Source organism: Elgaria multicarinata, chromosome 3, assembly GCF_023053635.1.
Source record: "Elgaria multicarinata webbii isolate HBS135686 ecotype San Diego chromosome 3, rElgMul1.1.pri, whole genome shotgun sequence".
NCBI lineage: Eukaryota > Metazoa > Chordata > Lepidosauria > Squamata > Anguidae > Elgaria > Elgaria multicarinata.
In genome coordinates this window covers 156,415,469-156,434,256 of record NC_086173.1, presented here as the reverse complement: position 1 = coordinate 156,434,256, position 18,788 = coordinate 156,415,469, and the positions used below count along the sequence as shown (strand labels likewise).

At 45.3% G+C, this 18,788-nt stretch overlaps 1 protein-coding gene and 4 non-coding genes across 5 annotated transcripts; 3 read left to right on the top strand and 2 right to left on the bottom strand.

The window, feature by feature from the left end:
• Positions 1-4,134: 4,134 nt before the first annotated feature.
• TRNAM-CAU (transfer RNA methionine (anticodon CAU)) lies at positions 4,135-4,206 on the bottom strand. The gene has a single exon. It is a non-coding gene; the product is annotated as a tRNA-Met (tRNA).
• Positions 4,207-4,314: 108 nt separating this feature from the next.
• On the top strand, positions 4,315-4,388 carry TRNAN-GUU (transfer RNA asparagine (anticodon GUU)). Its single transcript has one exon. It is a non-coding gene; the product is annotated as a tRNA-Asn (tRNA).
• Positions 4,389-4,408: 20 nt separating this feature from the next.
• TRNAS-GCU (transfer RNA serine (anticodon GCU)) lies at positions 4,409-4,490 on the top strand. The gene has a single exon. It is a non-coding gene; the product is annotated as a tRNA-Ser (tRNA).
• Positions 4,491-4,956: 466 nt separating this feature from the next.
• Positions 4,957-5,028, bottom strand: TRNAM-CAU (transfer RNA methionine (anticodon CAU)). The gene has a single exon. It is a non-coding gene; the product is annotated as a tRNA-Met (tRNA).
• Positions 5,029-10,196: 5,168 nt separating this feature from the next.
• On the top strand, positions 10,197-15,842 carry LOC134396230 (zinc finger protein OZF-like). Its single transcript, XM_063122649.1, has 2 exons — positions 10,197-10,295; positions 14,039-15,842. Exon 2 carries the CDS (start codon positions 14,158-14,160, stop codon positions 15,514-15,516), a length of 1,359 nt encoding a protein of 452 aa, XP_062978719.1. The 5' UTR covers positions 10,197-10,295; positions 14,039-14,157; the 3' UTR covers positions 15,517-15,842.
• Positions 15,843-18,788: the final 2,946 nt, after the last annotated feature.

Here is an 18,788-nt window from a genome sequence, read left to right as displayed (position 1 = left end):
GCCCAATAGGATGAGGATGTAGACCCCTGCTGTATATGTGGAGCAATGGAAGTGACCCCACCGGGGCCATTTCCAACCCTATGCCCAGAACTCTGACCCTGGAGGGATACTGGAAGTAAGAATCTAAGTAAAACATGCTGATATTTTTTGTATTTTTGTCCCTTGCCCTTTTGTCTTTGGCTTTGCCCCTCCCCCGGATTATGTCTCCCGGCCTCAGGAATTTATGGAAATCGAATTTGGCCTTGGGCTGAAAGAGGCTCCCTACCACCACACTGGCCCCTTCATCGGACCTGGAGCTGGCACTCCTGGGGATCCTGTGAGGAGGTCTGAGAATATACTGTTATGTGTTTGGGGTCAGTCTAAATGACCTCCAGGAAACCCATTCAACTCAGTGTGTCTGAGTAAAAGAGACTAAGGATTCCTCCCTCCCCCACCCAACTGCTCACTAAACCAGTAACCTTTTGTTCTACAAGTCCTGAGGTAGAGTAACCATATGAAAAGGAGGACAGGGCTCCTGTAACTTTTAACAGTTGTATTGAAAAAGGAATTTCAGCAGGTGTTATTTTTAGGCATGCAGCACTTGGTGAAATTCCCGCTTCATCCCAACAGTTAAGGCTGCCTGGTGTGATGAGATACAAAAGAGGGCAAGGCTCCTGCAGCTTTATCTGTTGAGATAAAGAGGAAATTGACACCTCTTCATCACAGCAGCTGCTGAAATTCCCTTTTCAATACAACAGTTAAAGATACAGGAGCCCTGTCCTCCTTTTCATATGGTCACCCTACCTGAGGGGGCAGGAGGAAATGAATCTGAGGGAAGGCTGAACCTGGAATAAGGGGAGAGCGGGTTTTTTGTCATGCAGAAGAAGATCTGCTGGGTGACAGAGAGGAAGCAGGCTTGGCTTGGCATTGGGTTGTTGTAGGCCTTGATAATATGGCAAAGACTGAATTGCTTGTTTTTCCTCCTAAACCTTCTCCTCATCTCTCATTCTCTCTTACTGTCAATGATGTTTATTTATTTATTTATTTATTTATTACATTTTTATACCGCCCAATAGCCGAAGCTCTCTGGGCGGTTCACAAAAATTAAAACCACAGTAAAACACCCAACAGGTTAAAACACAATTATGAAATACAATATAAAAAGCGCAACCAGGATAAAACCACACAGCAAAGTTGATATAAGATTAAAATACAGAGTTAAAACAGTAAAATTTAAATTTAAGTTAAAATTAAGTGTTAAAATACTGAGTGAATAAAAAGGTCTTCAGCTGGCGACGAAAGCAGTACAGTGTAGGCGCCAGGCGGACCTCTCTGGGGAGCTCGTTCCACAACCGGGGTGCCACAGCGGAGAAAGCCCTCCTCCTAGTAGCCACCTGCCTCACTTCCTTTGGCAGGGGCTCACGGAGAAGGGCCCCTGTAGATGATCTTAAGGTTCGGGTAGGTACATATGATGTTACGCTTACTCCGGTCAATGAAGCTCGTAGTCTTGGCTTTATATTTGATTCCTCGCTCTCCTTTATTCCTCATATTGAGGCAGTAGCTAAATCCTGTCGTTTTTTCCTGTATAATATTGCCAGGATTCGCTCATTTCTGTCTGTCTCTTCTGCCAAGACGCTTGTTCATGCACTGGTTATTTCTCGGTTGGACTACTGCAACCTTCTTCTCTCTGGCCTTCCTTCTTCTCACATCAGTCCGTTGGTCTCTGTCCACCACTCTGCCGCTAAGATCATCTTCTTGGCTCGCCGCTCTGACCATGTCACTCCACTTCTGAAATCTCTTCATTGGCTTCCAATCCACTTCAGAATCCAATATAAACTTCTCCTGTTGACCTACAAAGCTTTTCACTGTCTAGCTCCTTCCTATCTCTCCTCTCTCATCTCACACTATTGCCCCGCTCGTGCTCTCCGCTCCTCTGATGCCATGTTTCTCGCCTGCCCAAGGGTCTCTACTTCCCTTGCTCGGCTCCGTCCATTTTCTTCTGCTGCCCCTTATGCCTGGAACGCTCTTCCAGAACATTTGAGATCTACAAGCTCAATCGCAGCTTTTAAAGCTCAGCTAAAAACTTTTCTTTTTCCTAAAGCTTTCAAAACTTGATGTTGCTCGGACTTTATACTGTTAGTTTTACCCTACCCTGTGCCTGTTTACCCTACCCAGTGCCTGTTTGCATTCTCTCCCCCTCCTTATTGCTTTACTATGATTTTAGTAGAATGTAAGCCTATGCGGCAGGGTCTTACTATTTACTGTTTTACTCTGTACAGCACCATGTACATTGATGGTGCTATATAAATAAATAAATAAATTAATAATAATAATAATAATAATAATAATAATAATAATAATAATAATAATAATCCTAAAAACAGTGTAAATAAACCTGCATAAAAGAAACATCATAAGTCTCCTGTGCCCTCTTTCTAGGATATTAGAGTCTGTGTAAGCACTGAAGCCTCAGTAAGTTCACCCCTCTCAAGACTGGGGTGCAGGAGAGTAACAATATGCTTTTTTAAGGTAGTCCCATTTGCCCTAGGCCATGGGCATGTGGTGAGCCCTTTCCATGGCTGCAGCAAAACACCATGGCATGGACTTAGATGCCCTAAGCATCTTAAAGACTCTTTGGTCCAGTCTGATTTCAATCCGTACAGGCCATAAAAAACGTGTGGCCATTTTAAATGCCCTGCATCTGCCCTGAGCACTGCAATTGTTGAGTTCTGAATGCCTTAATCCTTCCATATTAACACTTGCAAATTTCAGGTCATGCCTGAAGACAACCACCACAGAAGCCCCCACCTTGAAGGATTTCATGCAGATTTCTAAACCTTCTCATTTAAGCCAAATGGAAAGAAAAAATAAAGAATTCAATGCCTTTCACAGGGGGTGGGAAACCCAGTATTGTGCAAGCAAGTGTGTCTACATGACCTTTTTGTCACTCTTGTTTAAGACAATCAGCAAAAACCCTGTGGAAGCCCGAGATATGGACCCATCAACTCCCATCTTTTCCTCACCTCAGGAAAAAGAAGATCCCATTGTCCTCTTTCTTCCCCTCAGTGTTTGCCACCTAGAAATCCATTTTTCAGCATCCCTGAGCAATCTCAGAAGACAAGACTTGTTTTATTTTGATGATTAAATCCTGGGATAAAAGGGATAAAAACAGCAACCCAGATTCATGAATTACTCAGGCTCAGGGAGGGAGAGAAAGAAGAAGACTCCTTCCACCCTTCTGCTGGGAAGAGCACCCCCCCTTTTCCTTCCCACAGCAGTAGGGTGGCCATATGGAAAGGAGAACAGAGGCTCCTGTGTCTTTAACAGGGAATTCTGTCTTCATCACAACAGTGCAGGAGCCCTTCCCTCTTTTGTATCTGGTTAAAGATACAGGAGCCCTGTCCTCCTTTCCATATGGTCACCCTACAGTCAACAGAGCTCCCCCTCACTTCACAAGACAGCAGATAAGGAGAGGTAAATCATTTGCACTATCTTCTATTTTCCTCATAAGTGATCCATACTTTTAAGTCCTCCCTTTTCCCTGATATTCCACCCCATTCCAAACTCCAAAACCCATTGGCTTTGGAACTCTTTACACCTTTCCATCTACCCATTTTACTCCAACACCCCTACAAAACTCACATAATCTCCCCAAAACAGTCTGTTTTCCCCCCATTCAAATTATCCCATGCTGAACCCTCTTTCTTTCCTTCTACTTTCTCCCCCTTCCCCTATGATTAACTCTTAACTCCTCGTTAAGAGTTAAAACTGTCTTTGCCTCTCCAAAAGGCAAAAGGAGAGAGAAAGGCATGCGCTGACCGGGATTCAAACCCAGGTCACAAGATTGGGAACCTTGCATGATGCCCCTTCACCACTGGCGCAGCTGACGAGGGCCTTGCAGAAGATGGTGAGAGGCTCTCCAGACCCCTCATGGGCTCAGGCCCTTCACAGTGGCTGAGGATTTGAGCATGGGCCTGCTTGGCTGGGAGGTGTTCAGAGCAGAACAGATAACTGGTCCTGGGCCTGTTGCCAGAGAAAAGGAGGAGGCTATGCATGTTTATGCATTCTTAGCACAAGGCCTACCAGCCAGCAGCAGGATGGGAGCCTTTTTGTTCTGTGCAATGTCAGAGGCAAAAGGAAAAAGCATCCACCGCCTAGCAGAGGATGGTTTCGATCCATCGACCTCTGGGTTATGGGCCCAGCACGCTTCCGCTGCGCCACTCTGCTGGATGGGGGAAGGAGAGCTGTTTTGTGCCTTGTGAATCCATTTCTCACCAAACCTTCCCCAGCCAGCAAACCTCAGGCCAAGGGAGGCCGAGAGGCAGCCCTGCCCAGGTCTCTGTGGCGGAATGGGTCAGCGCGTCTGGCTGTTAACCAGAAGGATGGTGGTTCGAGCCCACCCAGGGACGGCTGTCGGTGCCCCACTCTTGATGAGGTGGCCGAGTGGTGAAGGCGATGGACTGCTAATCCATTGTGCTCTGCACGCGTGGGTTCGAATCCCACCCTCATCGAGTCTTTTCCCCACTGGCAGGAGACCCTCAGACAAAACATTTTACTGTCTTGGCTATCTTTAGCGCTGGGAATACACAAGGCAGAGGAAGGCTTGCGCCAGCCGGGACTCGAACCCAGGTCACAAAATTGGGAACCTCGCATGATGCCCCTACACCACTGGCACAGCTAACGAGGGCCTTTTCCTTCCCCTCAGCAGGACCTTGTGGAGAAGCAAAAGTTGCTAGGGGGTTGTGGTTCCTTTACGCTGGCTGGGCATTTGGTTTGCCAAAGAGAATTGAGCCGTGGGCCACCTGGCCAGGAGGCATTCAGGGCAGAGCAGATCACTGCTTCTGAATCCGTTGCCAGAGAAAAGGAGGAGACTGGATGTTTGGGCAATTTTAGCCCAGAGCGTATCAGCCAGCAGCTTCAAGGGAACCCCTTTCTTTTGTGGGGTGTCCGAGGCAAAAGGAAAAGGCAGCTGCCGCCTAGCAGAGGATGGTTTCGATCCATCGACCTCTGGGTTATGGGCCCAGCACGCTTCCGCTGCGCCACTCTGCTGGATAGAAGAAAATGAGCTGGTTTTCCTTGTTAAGTTTTGTCATCTAATTCCCCTTCAGCCATAATAGGCTAAGGGAGGCTGAGAGGCAGCCTTGCCCTTGTCTCTGTGGCACAATGGGTCAGCACATCTGGTTGTTAATGTTTTCCACCTCCCCACAGGGTTGCAGTTAGGAAATGTGGGATTACATCAGGGAGAAAAACCAGTCACCGGACTTATTATTACAGCTACAGGGGCCTTCCAGAAACTCTCAGTCCAAGGGCCAAACTATCCATGAGTTCATTCACACAATGCGCAACTGGGTATTGATTTATTAAAGGTATTTATATATTGCTTTCTAGACAGATATCATAAAGCCGTTTACATGAAATGATTAAAACAAGAAAATCAAGAAAATGTTGGAATAAGCACGAAAAAGACAAACAACTCTTTGTCTTGGAGAAGCTGATTCTGTTTCTTCTCCTCTCAGAACAAGACGAGAGTCCGCATGCCAGTGGCGCCACCCTCCACAGGGTCTTGGGAGCTGGGGCAGGTCTACAGTGACGATAAGGTGCCTCCTCAGGACACCATATCTGTGGCTCATTGAGCCTGCAGAGGCGCAGAGAGAGGTCTTATGCCCCACACTGGTCTTGGGCACCACACACCCAGGAGGAGTGAAAAAAGCTACGTCGCATCAAACTGGAAACCCTGCGCCTTATTTTAATGGGAGAGGTGGTTCACTCCACCTCTTCTGGAAGTCCGATCCAATCCCTGGAAGTTCCACTTCCAGAGTCCTGCCCCGGAAGGACGGATCACTGGTTGGGGGTCATGTGACTCAAGGTGGCTGAGTAGTGAAGGCCACTGAGTGCTATTCTGTTGCACTCTGAACAGGCAGGTGTTGGGGCATGAACTTTTGGCTCTGCCTCTTGAAGGCAGAGGAAGGTGTGTGCCAGCTCAGCTGGGACATCTACCCTGTCATGAGATTGGAGATCTTCCATAACCACTTCCTGCTGCTGTACAAGTTGATTTGAGCTGGAGATGTCTACTTGGGACTGCTCCCTCTTCTCCTCCAACGGCAGCCCCTTGTGGATGGATTGCCTTTGCTAGGTGGAAGCTTCCTTTTTGGTTTCTCTTGGACACCATGCAAAAAAAGAAATAAAAAAGAGGGGGGCTCCCCACTGGTAGCTGGGACCCTTGGAGGGTGGTGGCCCCAATTCCAGAGGGGCTGGAAATCCATCCTGGGTTTCCAGCAGAACTTGCCAGAACTCTAGGGTGACCATATGGAAAGGAGGACAGGACTCCTGTATCTTTAACTGTTCCACAGAAAAGGGAATTTCAGCAGGGGTCATTTGTGTGGATGCATTGTACATTGATGGTGTTATATAAATAATAATAATAATAATAATAATAATAATAATAATAATAATAATAATAATGCAGCACCTGCTGAAATTCCCTCTTCAACAGGAGCCTGGCCCTTGTGGCCAGATACAAAAGAGGACAGAGCTCCTGCAGCTTTAACTGTTGTGATGAAGGGGGAATTCCACCAGATGCTGCATGCATACAAATGACATCTGCTGAAATTCCCTTTATTATACGACTATTAAAGATAAAGGAGCCCTGTCCTCCTTTCCATATGGTCACCCTACAGAACTCTAAAGGAGCTCTCCAAGGTGGTGATCCTAGTTTGGGATAGAGTTCAACACTTTGGACAGTTCCTTTAGAGTTCTGGCTGGTTTTGAGTGAAACTGAGAATGGATTTACAGCCCCACTGGCATTGGAGTCACCAGCCTCCATTGGCTGGGACACAGATTTCCCCCAGGCTTTTCTTGGGCTGGAGTTTCCTTTGGGTCTGGCTGTTGTAAAAAAAAAATCCATACCTTCCTGCCCATTTCAATCCATTGAGTTTTCATGGGTTGGGCAATTGTAGGAGCACTACGCTTGTCTCTTTCCAAATGCCAGTACAGCTCCTGCAGCCTTAACTGTGCTCCACCTGGTACATGATCACTCCTTCATGTCTCCTGTCACAAGCTGCACTCCAAATGTCACTCCAGCCACCCAAAGCCCTTGTATGGAACACCCTTGATGAATAAGAAAAAGGGATCTAGGTGCTCTTTTTGTGGACATCCAACCAAACTATTCCCACTTTAGCATGAACATAAGAACATAAGAAGAGCCCTGCTGGATCAGACCAAAGGTCCATCTAGTCCAGCACTCTGTTCACACAGTGGCCAACCAGCCATTGACCACAGAGCCACCAGCAGGACAGGGTGCAACAGCATCCTCCCACCCATGTTCCCCAGCAACTGGTGTATATAAAGGGGTTACCTAGGGAGGTTGTGGGCTCTCCCACACTAGAGAGGCCTTCAAGAGGCAGCTGGACAACCATCTGTCAGGGATGCTTTAGGGTGGATTCCTGCATTGAGCAGGGGGTTGGACTCGATGGCCTTGTAGGCCCCTTCCAACTCTGCTTTTCTGTGATTCTATGACTTTAAGGCTTACTGCCTCTGATGACCATGTGCTGCCTTCAGGACTAGTAGCCCTTGATAGCCTTCTCCTCCAGGAATTTATCCAACCCCCTTTTAAAGCCATCCAAATTGGTGTCCAGCACCACTTATTGTGGTAGTGAGTTCCCCAGTTTAACTCTGTGCTGTGTGAAGAAGTCCTTCCTTTTATCCATCCTGAATCTCCCACCAATCAGCTTCATGGGATGACCCCTTTGGGTTCTATTATTATTATTATTATTATTATTATTATTATTATTATTATTAATAATAATAATAATGATAATAATAATAATTGCATTTTTATACCGCCGCCCAACAGCCAAAGCTCCCTGGGCAGTTCACCCTTTCCACATTCTCCACACCAGGCATAATTTTGTACACCTCTATCATGTCTCCCCTTAGCCTCCTTTTTTCAAAGCTGCACTTCTATTGTGCACTACAGCTCCTGAAAGGTGTGGAGGGAGGAGAAACTCTGCTGTTACAAAATAGCTCTCTTGTGAGCACTGACTCCATTTTATGGCAGCCAAAAAGCCAAGGCTTCTTCACCCCCACCTGCAGCAAAGAAGGGACAAAGGCACTGGAATGAGGCTGAGGTCGCATCTACACTATTGCTTTAAAGCGCTTTATAACAGTTTTATAGCGCTTTAAAGCAGTTAAAGCGCTTTATCACTGTTATAAAGCGCTTTAAAGCAGTAGTGTAGATCTGGCCTGAGTTTCTAATTCAGTTTCTAATAGACCTCTTATAATACATTCCCTAAAGGCAAAGGTGTGGGGGTGTTGTTATTGTTGTTTAAAAAAACTGAGCAGAACATGAATGCTGGATACTAGCAACAGTGATAGCTAACAAGACACCCGGTCATCCATCTGCATGCGTTGCTATTGTTGAACTTCAGCCTGGACACCTGTTTTTAAGACAGTCTTTAGCATCCATGGTCTCCTTTTGTTTCAAGAATAGAAATAGTAAGAAAGACCAAGTAAGACTTTTGTTTCCAGCAAGTACAGCCATCAAGCACCTTCTTTTGCTGTGCCCTGCCCTCTTTTGTATTTGGTCACTCTAGTACAGCTCCTGCAGCTTTAGCAAAAAGCTTCCCTGATCGGGAATCAAACCCGGGCCATGGAGGTGAGAGCGGTGAATCTTGATCACCAGGGATGGACAAGTATTCCCCAGCCATCCATGACTCAGTACTTGCGCCAGGAAAGAAGTCTAAATCAGAGGGTAGGTGGCCATGTGTCCTCTTTTATAGAGGACAGTCCTTTACTTGAAAGGTTGCCAGAGGATTGTCTTCTGTTTTGAGGGGATCCCCTGTTTGAAAGGCTGTCGAGTCCATGTCCATTATAAAGAGAAGGAAGTGCCTTGAAATTGTCCATCAACAGCACTTGGACTGAGCAAGACATACAGGTGTGGTGACCATATGGAAAGGAGGACAGAGCTCCTCTTTCTTTAACTGTTGCATAGAAAAGGGAATTTCAGCAGGTGCTGCATGCATACCAATGACACCTGCTGAAATTCCCTTTTCTAGAGACTGTTAAAGGTACAGGAGCCGTGTCCTCCTTTTCATATGGTCACTCTACATACAGGTAACCTGAGTGCAGGGCTTTACTACATGGGGCTTTCAACCCACCACTTTACGGAGGCTTCCGCTTCTGGATTCTTTCTGGGATTAAGATCGGATCCTTTGCATATTTTTTTCGTTCTCCCCCCCCCCCCTCTATTTCAAGTTGTTGTTTTCATTCCCCCCCCTCTTTGTGTCAGGAGTTTTAACTATGTTAAGATATTTTAAACATGCGTATGTTTTAATGATTTCTCTGCCTTCAGCATAATTATTTAATGATGGTGTTTTTACTGTCTTAAATATGATGTCCGCTACTGTCTCTCATTGGGTCTGTGACCGTATAATAAATGATGATGAGATTAGGAACCTCGCATGACTAGGGTGACCATATGAACAGGAGGACAGGGCTCCTGTATCTTTAAGAGTTGCATTGAAAAGGAAATTTCAGCAGGTGTCATTTGTATATATGGGGAACCTGGTGAAATTTCCTCTTCATCATAACAGTGAAAGCTGCAGGTGCCCTGCCCTCTTTTAAATCTGGTCACTCTAGTATAGCTCCTGCAGCTTTAACTGTGGTGGTGAAGAGGGAATTTCACCAGGTTCCCCATATATACAAATGACACCTGCTGAAATTTCCTTTTCAATGCAACTCTTAAAGATACAGGAGCTTTTAAAGCTAAGCTAAAAACTTTTCTTTTTCCTAAAGCTTTTAAAACTTGATGTTGTTTGGACTTTACACTGTTAGTTTTACCCTACCCTGTGCCTGTTTGCATTCTCTTCCCCTCCTTATTGCTTTACTATGATTTTATTAGATTGTAAGCCTATGCGGCAGGGTCTTGCGATTTACTGTTTTACTCTGTACAGCACCATGTACATTGATGGTGCTATATAAATAATAATAATAATAATAATAATAATAATAATAATAATAATAATTTTCATATGGTCACCCTACGCATGACACCTCTGCGCCACTGGGACACTGCCGAGCAATCCCTTCCCTGGCAGGAAGTCGAGACTCTTCCCTGAGACTAGCGAGGAGTTAACATGACCGAGCTGTGGTCCTAGAGAGGCTGAGGAGAAGTACAGAGAACTGATCATCTTCCTGTTCCGCCTCCCGCTTCCCCCCTTTGGATGGAAAATTGCCTTTTTGGGTTTCTCAGGGCTGGACCTATCGGCTGCAGAATGAAAATTCCCCGGAGGGCGCAATGCAAAGCCCATGTGGCGCAGGTGAGCGAAATGGAAGAAGGGCCTGGAAGAAAGAGCAAGCAGGGGTCGAATCCTGGAAGAATCATAGTGCTAGTCCGCAGCAGCAAAATGCAAGACAAAGAGCCTTGTGGAGCTTCAAAGGCTCACCCATTGATCGTGGGAAAAGAGCTTCCCTAGGATGCATTGGGAGATATTGACAATGTTTAGCATTTACACTGTTTTGTTTTGTTCTGAGTGCCCAAGGCACCTGTGCACACATCTTTCACAGTAATCCTTATAACAGCCCTGTGAAGAAGGCTATTATTATTATTATTATTAATAATAATAATAATAATAATAATAATTCCCCTATTGCAGATGGGAAGAGAGAGTTGAGGGGGTAGAGCAGGGTTGGGGAACCTGTGCCCCTCCAGATGTTGGTGGACTGCAACGCCCATCATCCACAATCATGGGCGATGCCAGGTGGGGGCTGATGGGAGTTGTACTCCATCAATATCTGGCAGCCCACAGGTTCTATGTCCCTGAGGTAGAGTGAGAAAAGTGGTTTGGGTAAAGCCAGCCAAAATGAGATTTGAGCCAAGTGATTCAGGGTAGCAGGTGTTTTTCCCCCCTTTTCCTTACCCTGCTACACCTGTGTGAAGAAAGGGGGCATTCTGGTAGGGAAAAATCAAATAGGGGAGGCACAGAAAATCATTGAGGTAGGGTGAGGAGGGATACCTCAAAGGTCCCATCAGGTAAAGGGGTGTCTGTGTAGCCAATTTTATGACAGTTTCCAGCAATTCTGCACTTCTCAAAACACCTCTGCATTTGCTAAGTCAAAGATACTTTGCATGACAAAAGATTCCCCACTCTTGGAGATGAGGCTTAATTCAGCTCTGATCGCTGTTCTCAACATCAGGAACATCAAAGCAATTGCTTACAAATAGGCTCTTAACTGATTTTATACATTTTTATTGTGTGTTGTTCATCCTGTATGTGTGTTATTTTCAGTTGCAGATTTTGTTGTTGGTAGACACGTTGAGTATGTTTCATGGAAAGGAGAGATATAAATCTAATCAAACAAATAGTTGTCTCAGAAGAAAATCCCACTGGATATAATGGGGCTTTTTCCAAGGTAAATGTGTATAGGATTACAGCAATGCACTCGTGTGCATGTTTACTCAGAAGTAAATCCCACTGTGTTTCATGGGGCTTACATGCTGGTAGATGTTTTTAAGATTATACCCTGAGTGTAATGTCCTTGATATTTGGGTAGGGTGACCATATGAAAAGGAGGACAGGGCTCCTGTATCTTTATCAGTTGTATTGAAAAGGGAATTTCAGCAGGTGTCATTTGTATATATGGAGAACCTGGTGAAATTTCCTCTTGATCACCACAGTTAAACCTGCCCTCTTTTAAATAGGATCACTCTAGTATAGCACCTGCAGCTTTAACTGTGGTAATGAAGAGGGAATTTCACCAGGTTCTCCATATATACAAATGACACCTGCTGAAATTCCCTTTTCTATGCAACTGATAAAGATACAGGAGCCCTGTCCTCCTTTTCATATGGTCACCCTATATGTTGGATATATATTTTTCTTTTCCTTATAGCAGTCAGAGAGAAAGAGAGACAGACCTGTGAAATTTGCATTTCAAAATTCATTTCTTTCAGCCTGTTCCTATGCACATTTAATGGGATTTAGTCCCATATAGGTGTGGATTGTCTAAGGAAATAGCAAGGCTTTGTTTAAATTCCCCTTTGTTCTTGGTAATTGTTCTTGTTTCTGATCTAGCTACAGATACTGTTCTTTCCATTTAAAAAAGAAATCACAGATTTATCCATTTTGAGGAAGAGCTCTGTGTGACTCAAAGGTTTGTACCTACATTTCAGAGACTAGTTGGTCCAGATTAAAGGCCATCATTTAATACTCTGTGTTTCTTCTTTTCTGCAGCTTTTAAGTTAAGTATTGTATGCTGATTCAGTGTCATGAATTTGGAGTACAGCATGGTAGCTTTTAACTAGCAAAATTTGGGCTCTCCAAATGTTACTGATCTACAGATCAGCTTTAAAATCGGTGTTTTTAGTTTTCAGGTTCCTGTTCCTTATAGTTTGTTACTTTTTATTTTACGTATGTATGTTATTTTTATGCAGCCCGATAACTTCAAGTTCTCTGGGCAGCCTGTAATAAATAAATAAAAACAATTTAAATTACAGCCTGCTAGGATGTTAGTAATTTGCGCTTCCACACTCGCCACAGGCAAAGGGAAGCTGGAATGGAAATACAGATTCAGTAGCTTCTCTGCAGGCTAGGAAAAAAATAGTAAAATTTCAGGCTAGTAAACTTTTGTGGGTTTTTTTACAAGGTTGTTAATAAGGCAGACACTGGAAACAATTGCTCACTGTTTAATTTGCAGGAATATAGTCAGAAAAGGCTCTAAAACCAGTGTGGTGTAGTAGTGGTTAGAGTGTTGGACTAGGAGTCTGGAGATCCGGGTTCTAGCCCCCATTCAAACATAGAAGCCCACTGGGTAACTTTGGGCCAGTCACAGACTCTCAGCCCAGCCTACCTTACAGAGTTGTTGTGAGGATAAATATATAGAGAAGGAGGATTATGTATGTCGCCTTAGGTTTCTTAAGAAGGAAAAAAAGTGAGATATAAATGTAAATAATGAGGAGGAGGATGCAACTTCTGAGATTATGATCGCTAGCCCAAACAACACAAATTAAGAGTTTCTCCTGGCCCGTAGAAATGAGGTTTCACATCCCACAGCTGTGTTTGTCCTGGTACCTGAAAAGCAACAGCAAAGATGTGTTGAAATGTGCACTGCAATTGTGAGGTCCTGTGTGTCATTTTTGTTTGCTAGGCTGTAAAGCAGCCTTCCTCAACCTGGGGCGCTCCAGATGTGTTGGACTGCACCTCCCAGAATGCCCCAGCTAGGCTGGGGCATTCTGGGAGTTGTAGTCCAACACATCTGGAGCGCCCCAGGTTGAGGAAGGCTGCTGTAGAGCCTTATTTGAGTGGATTTCTTTGCCTGCTGCCTCATCAGTTTTATTCTATTATTCTTAAGGCGTAATCCTATGCATGTTTAGATGGGGGGGGGGGGGTGTCCTACAACTCCCAGCATTCCCCAGCCAACCACACTGTTGTAGGATTATTTCTGCCTAACGTGCATAAGAATTACGCCCTGGAGATGTTTTGGCCTACAAACTACCCACTCCCTGGTCTGTTGTCTAGATAACTAGACTAAAGGAAGACCTGATAGAGGTGTACAAAATTGTGCCTGGTGTGGAGAATGTGGATAGGGAGACATTTTTCTCCCTCTCCCATAATACTAGAACCCGGGGTCATCCCATGAAGCAGATTGGTGGGAGATCCAGGACAGATAAAAGGAAGGACTTCTTCACACAGTGCAAAGTTAAATTATGGAATTCACTATTACAAGATGTAGTGATGGCCACCAATCTGGATGGTTTTACAAAGGGGTTGGATAAATTCCTGGAGAAGGCTATCAATGGCTACTAGTCTTAATGGCTATGTGTTAACTCCAGTATCAGAGGCAGTAATCCTGCATGCACCAGTTGCTGGGGAACATGAGTTGTAGGGTGATGTTGCACCATGTCCTGCTTGTGAGTCCCTGACCGACAGCTGGTTGGCAGTTGTATGAACAGAGTGCTGGACTAGATAGACCCCTGGTCTGATCCAGCATGGCTCTTGTTATGTTCTTATACAAATTAACGAGTCGGACTCTGACTTATTTTCCATTCTCTTTTTCCCCTCAGGAATGACTACGTGTAGAACAATGAAGGAGATATTCACCTCAGAAGATGTGAGCTGGTAAGCCTTAACTCATTTTTAGAGGCAAAAAGCGGTGGTTTCCCTGAGTCCTGAGGTGAAAGAGATGCCTGGAAGTCAAGGTCAAGAAGGACAACCCAAGAGGGCAACAGAAGAAACTTTTCTTTTTGAAGATGGAGACAGTGGTTTAAATGAAAGTCCACTCCAAGAAGGAATCCTCAGAAAGAAGAGAGAGAACATGGCCACAGACTGTGGGGAAGGCCTCCATCAGAGCTTTGAACTCCTTGAGAATCAGTGTGTGCAAACTGGGGGGAATCCATATAAGTGTTCCTACTGCTGTGAAACTTTTCATCAGAGAACCTACTTGGTTACACATGAGAGAATCCACACTGGAGACAAACCATACGAATGCACCGATTGTGGGGAAAGCTTTAGCACGAGCTACGAATTTGTGGATCATATAAGAGTACACACAGGGGAGAAACCATACACGTGTTCAGACTGTGATCAGAGCTTCCATTTGAAAGCAAACCTCACTGCACACAAGAGAACCCACACTGTGGAAAACCCTTATGAGTGTTCTGAGTGTGGGCAAAGCTTTGGTAAGAAATCACACCTCATCACGCATGAGAGGACCCACACCGGAGAGAAACCGTATCCGTGCCCAGATTGTGGGAAGAGCTTTAGTCAGAAAGGAAACCTCGTTTCCCACATGAGGATTCACACAGGGGAGAAGCCGTACAAATGTTCCCAGTGTGGCAAATGCTTTTCTCATTGCACTTCCCTGATGATGCATGTGAGAACCCACACAGGGGAAAAACCGTACAAATGCTCAGTTTGTGAAAAAAGCTTTGTTAATAAGGGAAACCTTGTCTCGCATGTGAGGATCCACACAGGGGAAAAACCGTATGAATGTGCAGACTGTGGGAAGAGTTTTAGCACTAGCTTTCAGTTTATAGAACATAAAAGGCTACACACGGGGGAAAAGCCATATTCATGCTCCGATTGTGGGCAAAGTTTTAATTCAAAATCAAACCTTATCACACACAAAAGAACCCACACAGGGGAGAAACCCTATCAATGCACCGTGTGCGGGAAGGGCTTTCGGGTTAAATCGTCCCTGACTAAACACATAAGGATCCATACAGGGGAGAAGCCTTATGAATGTTCAGAATGTGGGAAAAGCTTCAATACAAGCTCACTGCTTGTAAATCATAAAAGGGTTCACACAGGAGAGAAACCCTATCAATGCTCAGGTTGTGGGAAAAGCTTCCGTCAGAAAGGAAACCTTGTTTCACATATGAGAATCCACACAGGGGAGAAACCGTATCGGTGTTGTGACTGCGAGAAAAGCTTCATTGATAAAAAGTCCCTTATTAAACATAAGAGAACCCATGCAGGAGAGAAAGCTTATGAATGTTCAGAGGGTGGGCAAAGCTTCAGGTACAGCTCAGCACTTACCTAGCGCAGTAGAATTCACAGACGCGAGAATCTTTTGGCTGTGAGGAAAGGTTCTGTAGCCTCACTGTTCTTCGTAAACATCAGAGAATCTACAAGGGATAGCCAGATTCTAGAGATGGCTGAACCCTGTGGCATTTATAAGTTAAGACTGCTGAAAGCCTGAAACGTTTGTGCTGCAACACAAACAGATAACTCCATATTGTTCATTTTTGGATAAAATCCACACTAGGTTCTCAAAACAGCTTGAAGGGAGACCAGATGTTCCATGGTAAGTCCCAGTCATGCTCTCAGTTAGAGAGTTTTGTGCAGCGCAGCAGTAACGGTGGTACATACTGGACCTTACCGAAGAAGTGCAGCTGCTGCCAAAGATGGACCCCATGCCTCTGGGCCCTCTGCCCTGGTGATTTTCAGTAGAACTTGCCTGCCTCGTGTTCTGTGCTCCTTTGATGCCATTTTCCACATTGATGGCTTCCAATACCGAGGAGTAAGGAAGTCTGGAACAGTGGGCCAGTTGGACAATAGCTCTCCTAGATCCAGCCCATATTTTGTGGTGAGTTGGAAGAGGGACAGCACACGTGGTACCCTGTGGAAGCTGGTGGCTCCAATGTCAGTGGGGTGGTGAATCCGCTCCAGGTTTCTGTCCGAACTCTAGAGGAGTTTTAGAAGTTTAGAGTCCTGACTGAAACCTGGAGCAGATTCACCACCCCACTGACATCAGAGCCACCAGCCTCCATTGACCGTACCTCTCTTTAAGTTGACTCGTCATGTCTTCCATAACTAACCAGCAGTGAAACAGCACCAGGAGAGCATCGAATGAGCAACTTGCTCTGACCAGGTCTAAGACCAGACTGAAACCTTTTATGCTGCAGTCCAAAGGCCTTCTCACAGACTCCACCCCTTTATACAAAATGGAAAGCTTTTAAAGGGGCAGGACTCCAGCCTGGAATGTGGCAGGCCTTCGTTTCTTCCCCAAATTCATCTGGGTGCACTGTCTACATGGGCCCACTGGCTCCGTGTAACATTTTTTTAGGGTAACGTCCAATTTGTCTCTGGAAATGACTCATCTTTACTTTCTAATGACAACTTTCCCCCAACCCGGTGCCCTCCAGATGTCCTTTCACTACAACTCCCATCAGTAGTCATGCTGGCTGGGGATGATGGGGGCTGTAGTTCCACTTATCTGGAGGGTGCTGGTTCAGGGGAAGCTGTTTTTAAAACTCATGTTGGAACCACCTGGTGAGCCATCTAGGGTGCAGAACCTCTTTCAAGCCCGGGGCCAAATTTCTTTTCGGAGAAGCTCCTGCCTCCCCCACCAAATTCCAGTGATGGGCAGGGCTGATTGCAGAAGAGGCGGGGCCAACATTCCAAACAAGCCCATGTGTTTTAGTTGGAAGCGCTTTACTGCCAGGAACAGCCTTAGAAGAGGCGTTTCAACCTTTTGACATGGGGAAAAAGATGCGCAAAAGCTGGGAGGTCACCAAATGGTGGTTGGGAAAAGGAGGCGGGGCCAAAGGAAGGAGGTGGGGCTTCTGGGAAGCTGGATTTGAGGCCTGAGCTCGCACGACGAAACTGCAGCATTATGATGGGAGGAAGTTTAAACGTTTATTCCACTTTTACAAATAGCAATTTCATAGAATCATAGAATAGCAGAGTTGGAAGGGGCCTACAAGGCCATCGAGTCCAACCCCCTGCTCAATGCAGGAATCCACCCTAAAGCATCCCTGACAGATGGTTGTCCAGCTGCCTCTTGAAGGCCTCTAGTGTGGGAGAAGAGCCCACAACCTCCCTAAGTAACTGATTCCATTGTCGTACTGCTCTAACAGTCAGGAAGTTTTTCCTGATGTCCAGCCGGAATTTGACTTCCTTTCACTTCAGCCCGTTATTCCGTGTCCTGCACTCTGGGAGGACCGAGAAGAGATCCTGGCCCTCCTGTGTGTGACAACCTTTCAAGTATTTGAAGAGTGCTATCATGTCTCCCCTTAATCTTCTCTTCTCCAGGCTAAACATGCCCAGTTCTTTCAGTCTTGATGCCGTCTTTAGGGAAACGGCATTGCTAGCACTTAGGAACACAAAATATTTTTAATAAACTTTTCGACCTGAAGGTGCAGCTACTAGGGTGTGGGAGGGAAATACGTTGCACTGCAATGATGGGGCATAGTGTGGACTTTAGCATGTTTTTAACTGTTTTTAATAAAACCCAGTTGTCCACATACACTACCCACCATCACCTCCGCTGTTATCAGCCTTGAGAAGTTGAGATCGGCTAGAAAATGAAATGCATCGGTGCATAGAACTTAAAAGTCCGCCTATTGTGTATGGATGAAATTGTAGGTTTGATGATAAAACCAGTGTTTCCCTCATTAAATTCTACCTTGCACGATGATGTGTTCAGGCGCCCCGTCTGTTTTCGTCAAGGGTGGGTGGGCAAAAGGGGGGGATTCTTGTCCTTCATTGTCATTTTAAATGTTTTAATATTGGAACATATTTAATATATGTTTCACTTCTGTATATTTGTATTGATAGGTTCTAAATGTATATGTTTTAAAGTTTGTCATGCCGTTTTGAGGCCCAGCATTGGACAAAAGGCAGGATTATTATTATAAACTCCACAGACATCTCTCAAAGCCCACCACACTCTCTGCTCCTCTTGATTTTCATTATATTATTTTAGATTTTTTTAAAAATAAGTAAACTGGGAGGTTGCCGTGCTGCACTGCCTTCCAGAGTCGAGGCTGGTGGCTCCAGTATCGGTGGGGCGGTGAATCCATTCTGGGTTTCAGTCAGAACCAGTCATCGAGTGTGTGGAAACACGTCAGAGAGCTCCTTTAGAGTTCTGACTGAAACCCGGAGTGGATTCACTGCCCCACTGACAGCGGAGCCACCAGCCTCCACTGCCTCCAGGCCCATCTTTATTTCCCAGAGTTCCTCTGGGCTCTGTGTGGCCCTCTTGGCCAAATTTACTTATGTCTGAACCTCATGGGTTTGCTTTCTGTGAAACGGATGTCGAAGCAGAAAACCGTGGGCCCAGTAGAGTGAATTTGTGCTTTGGAGCTCAGAACCCTTAATCCAGCCCATTGGGCAATGATGAATGCTGAAGAAAAGTATTCCATGCAGCAACATTTTGTTGCAGGACCCACTTTTATATATTAATTATACAAGAGTCCATTGACAGATGCCCTTTACACGCTATTCCATATCCCTGGGCTCTAATGCCTGTGCACGCTGGAGACTGGAAACCCAACTCATTCATCTTTGTTCTGGTTCTTGTAAATCTAA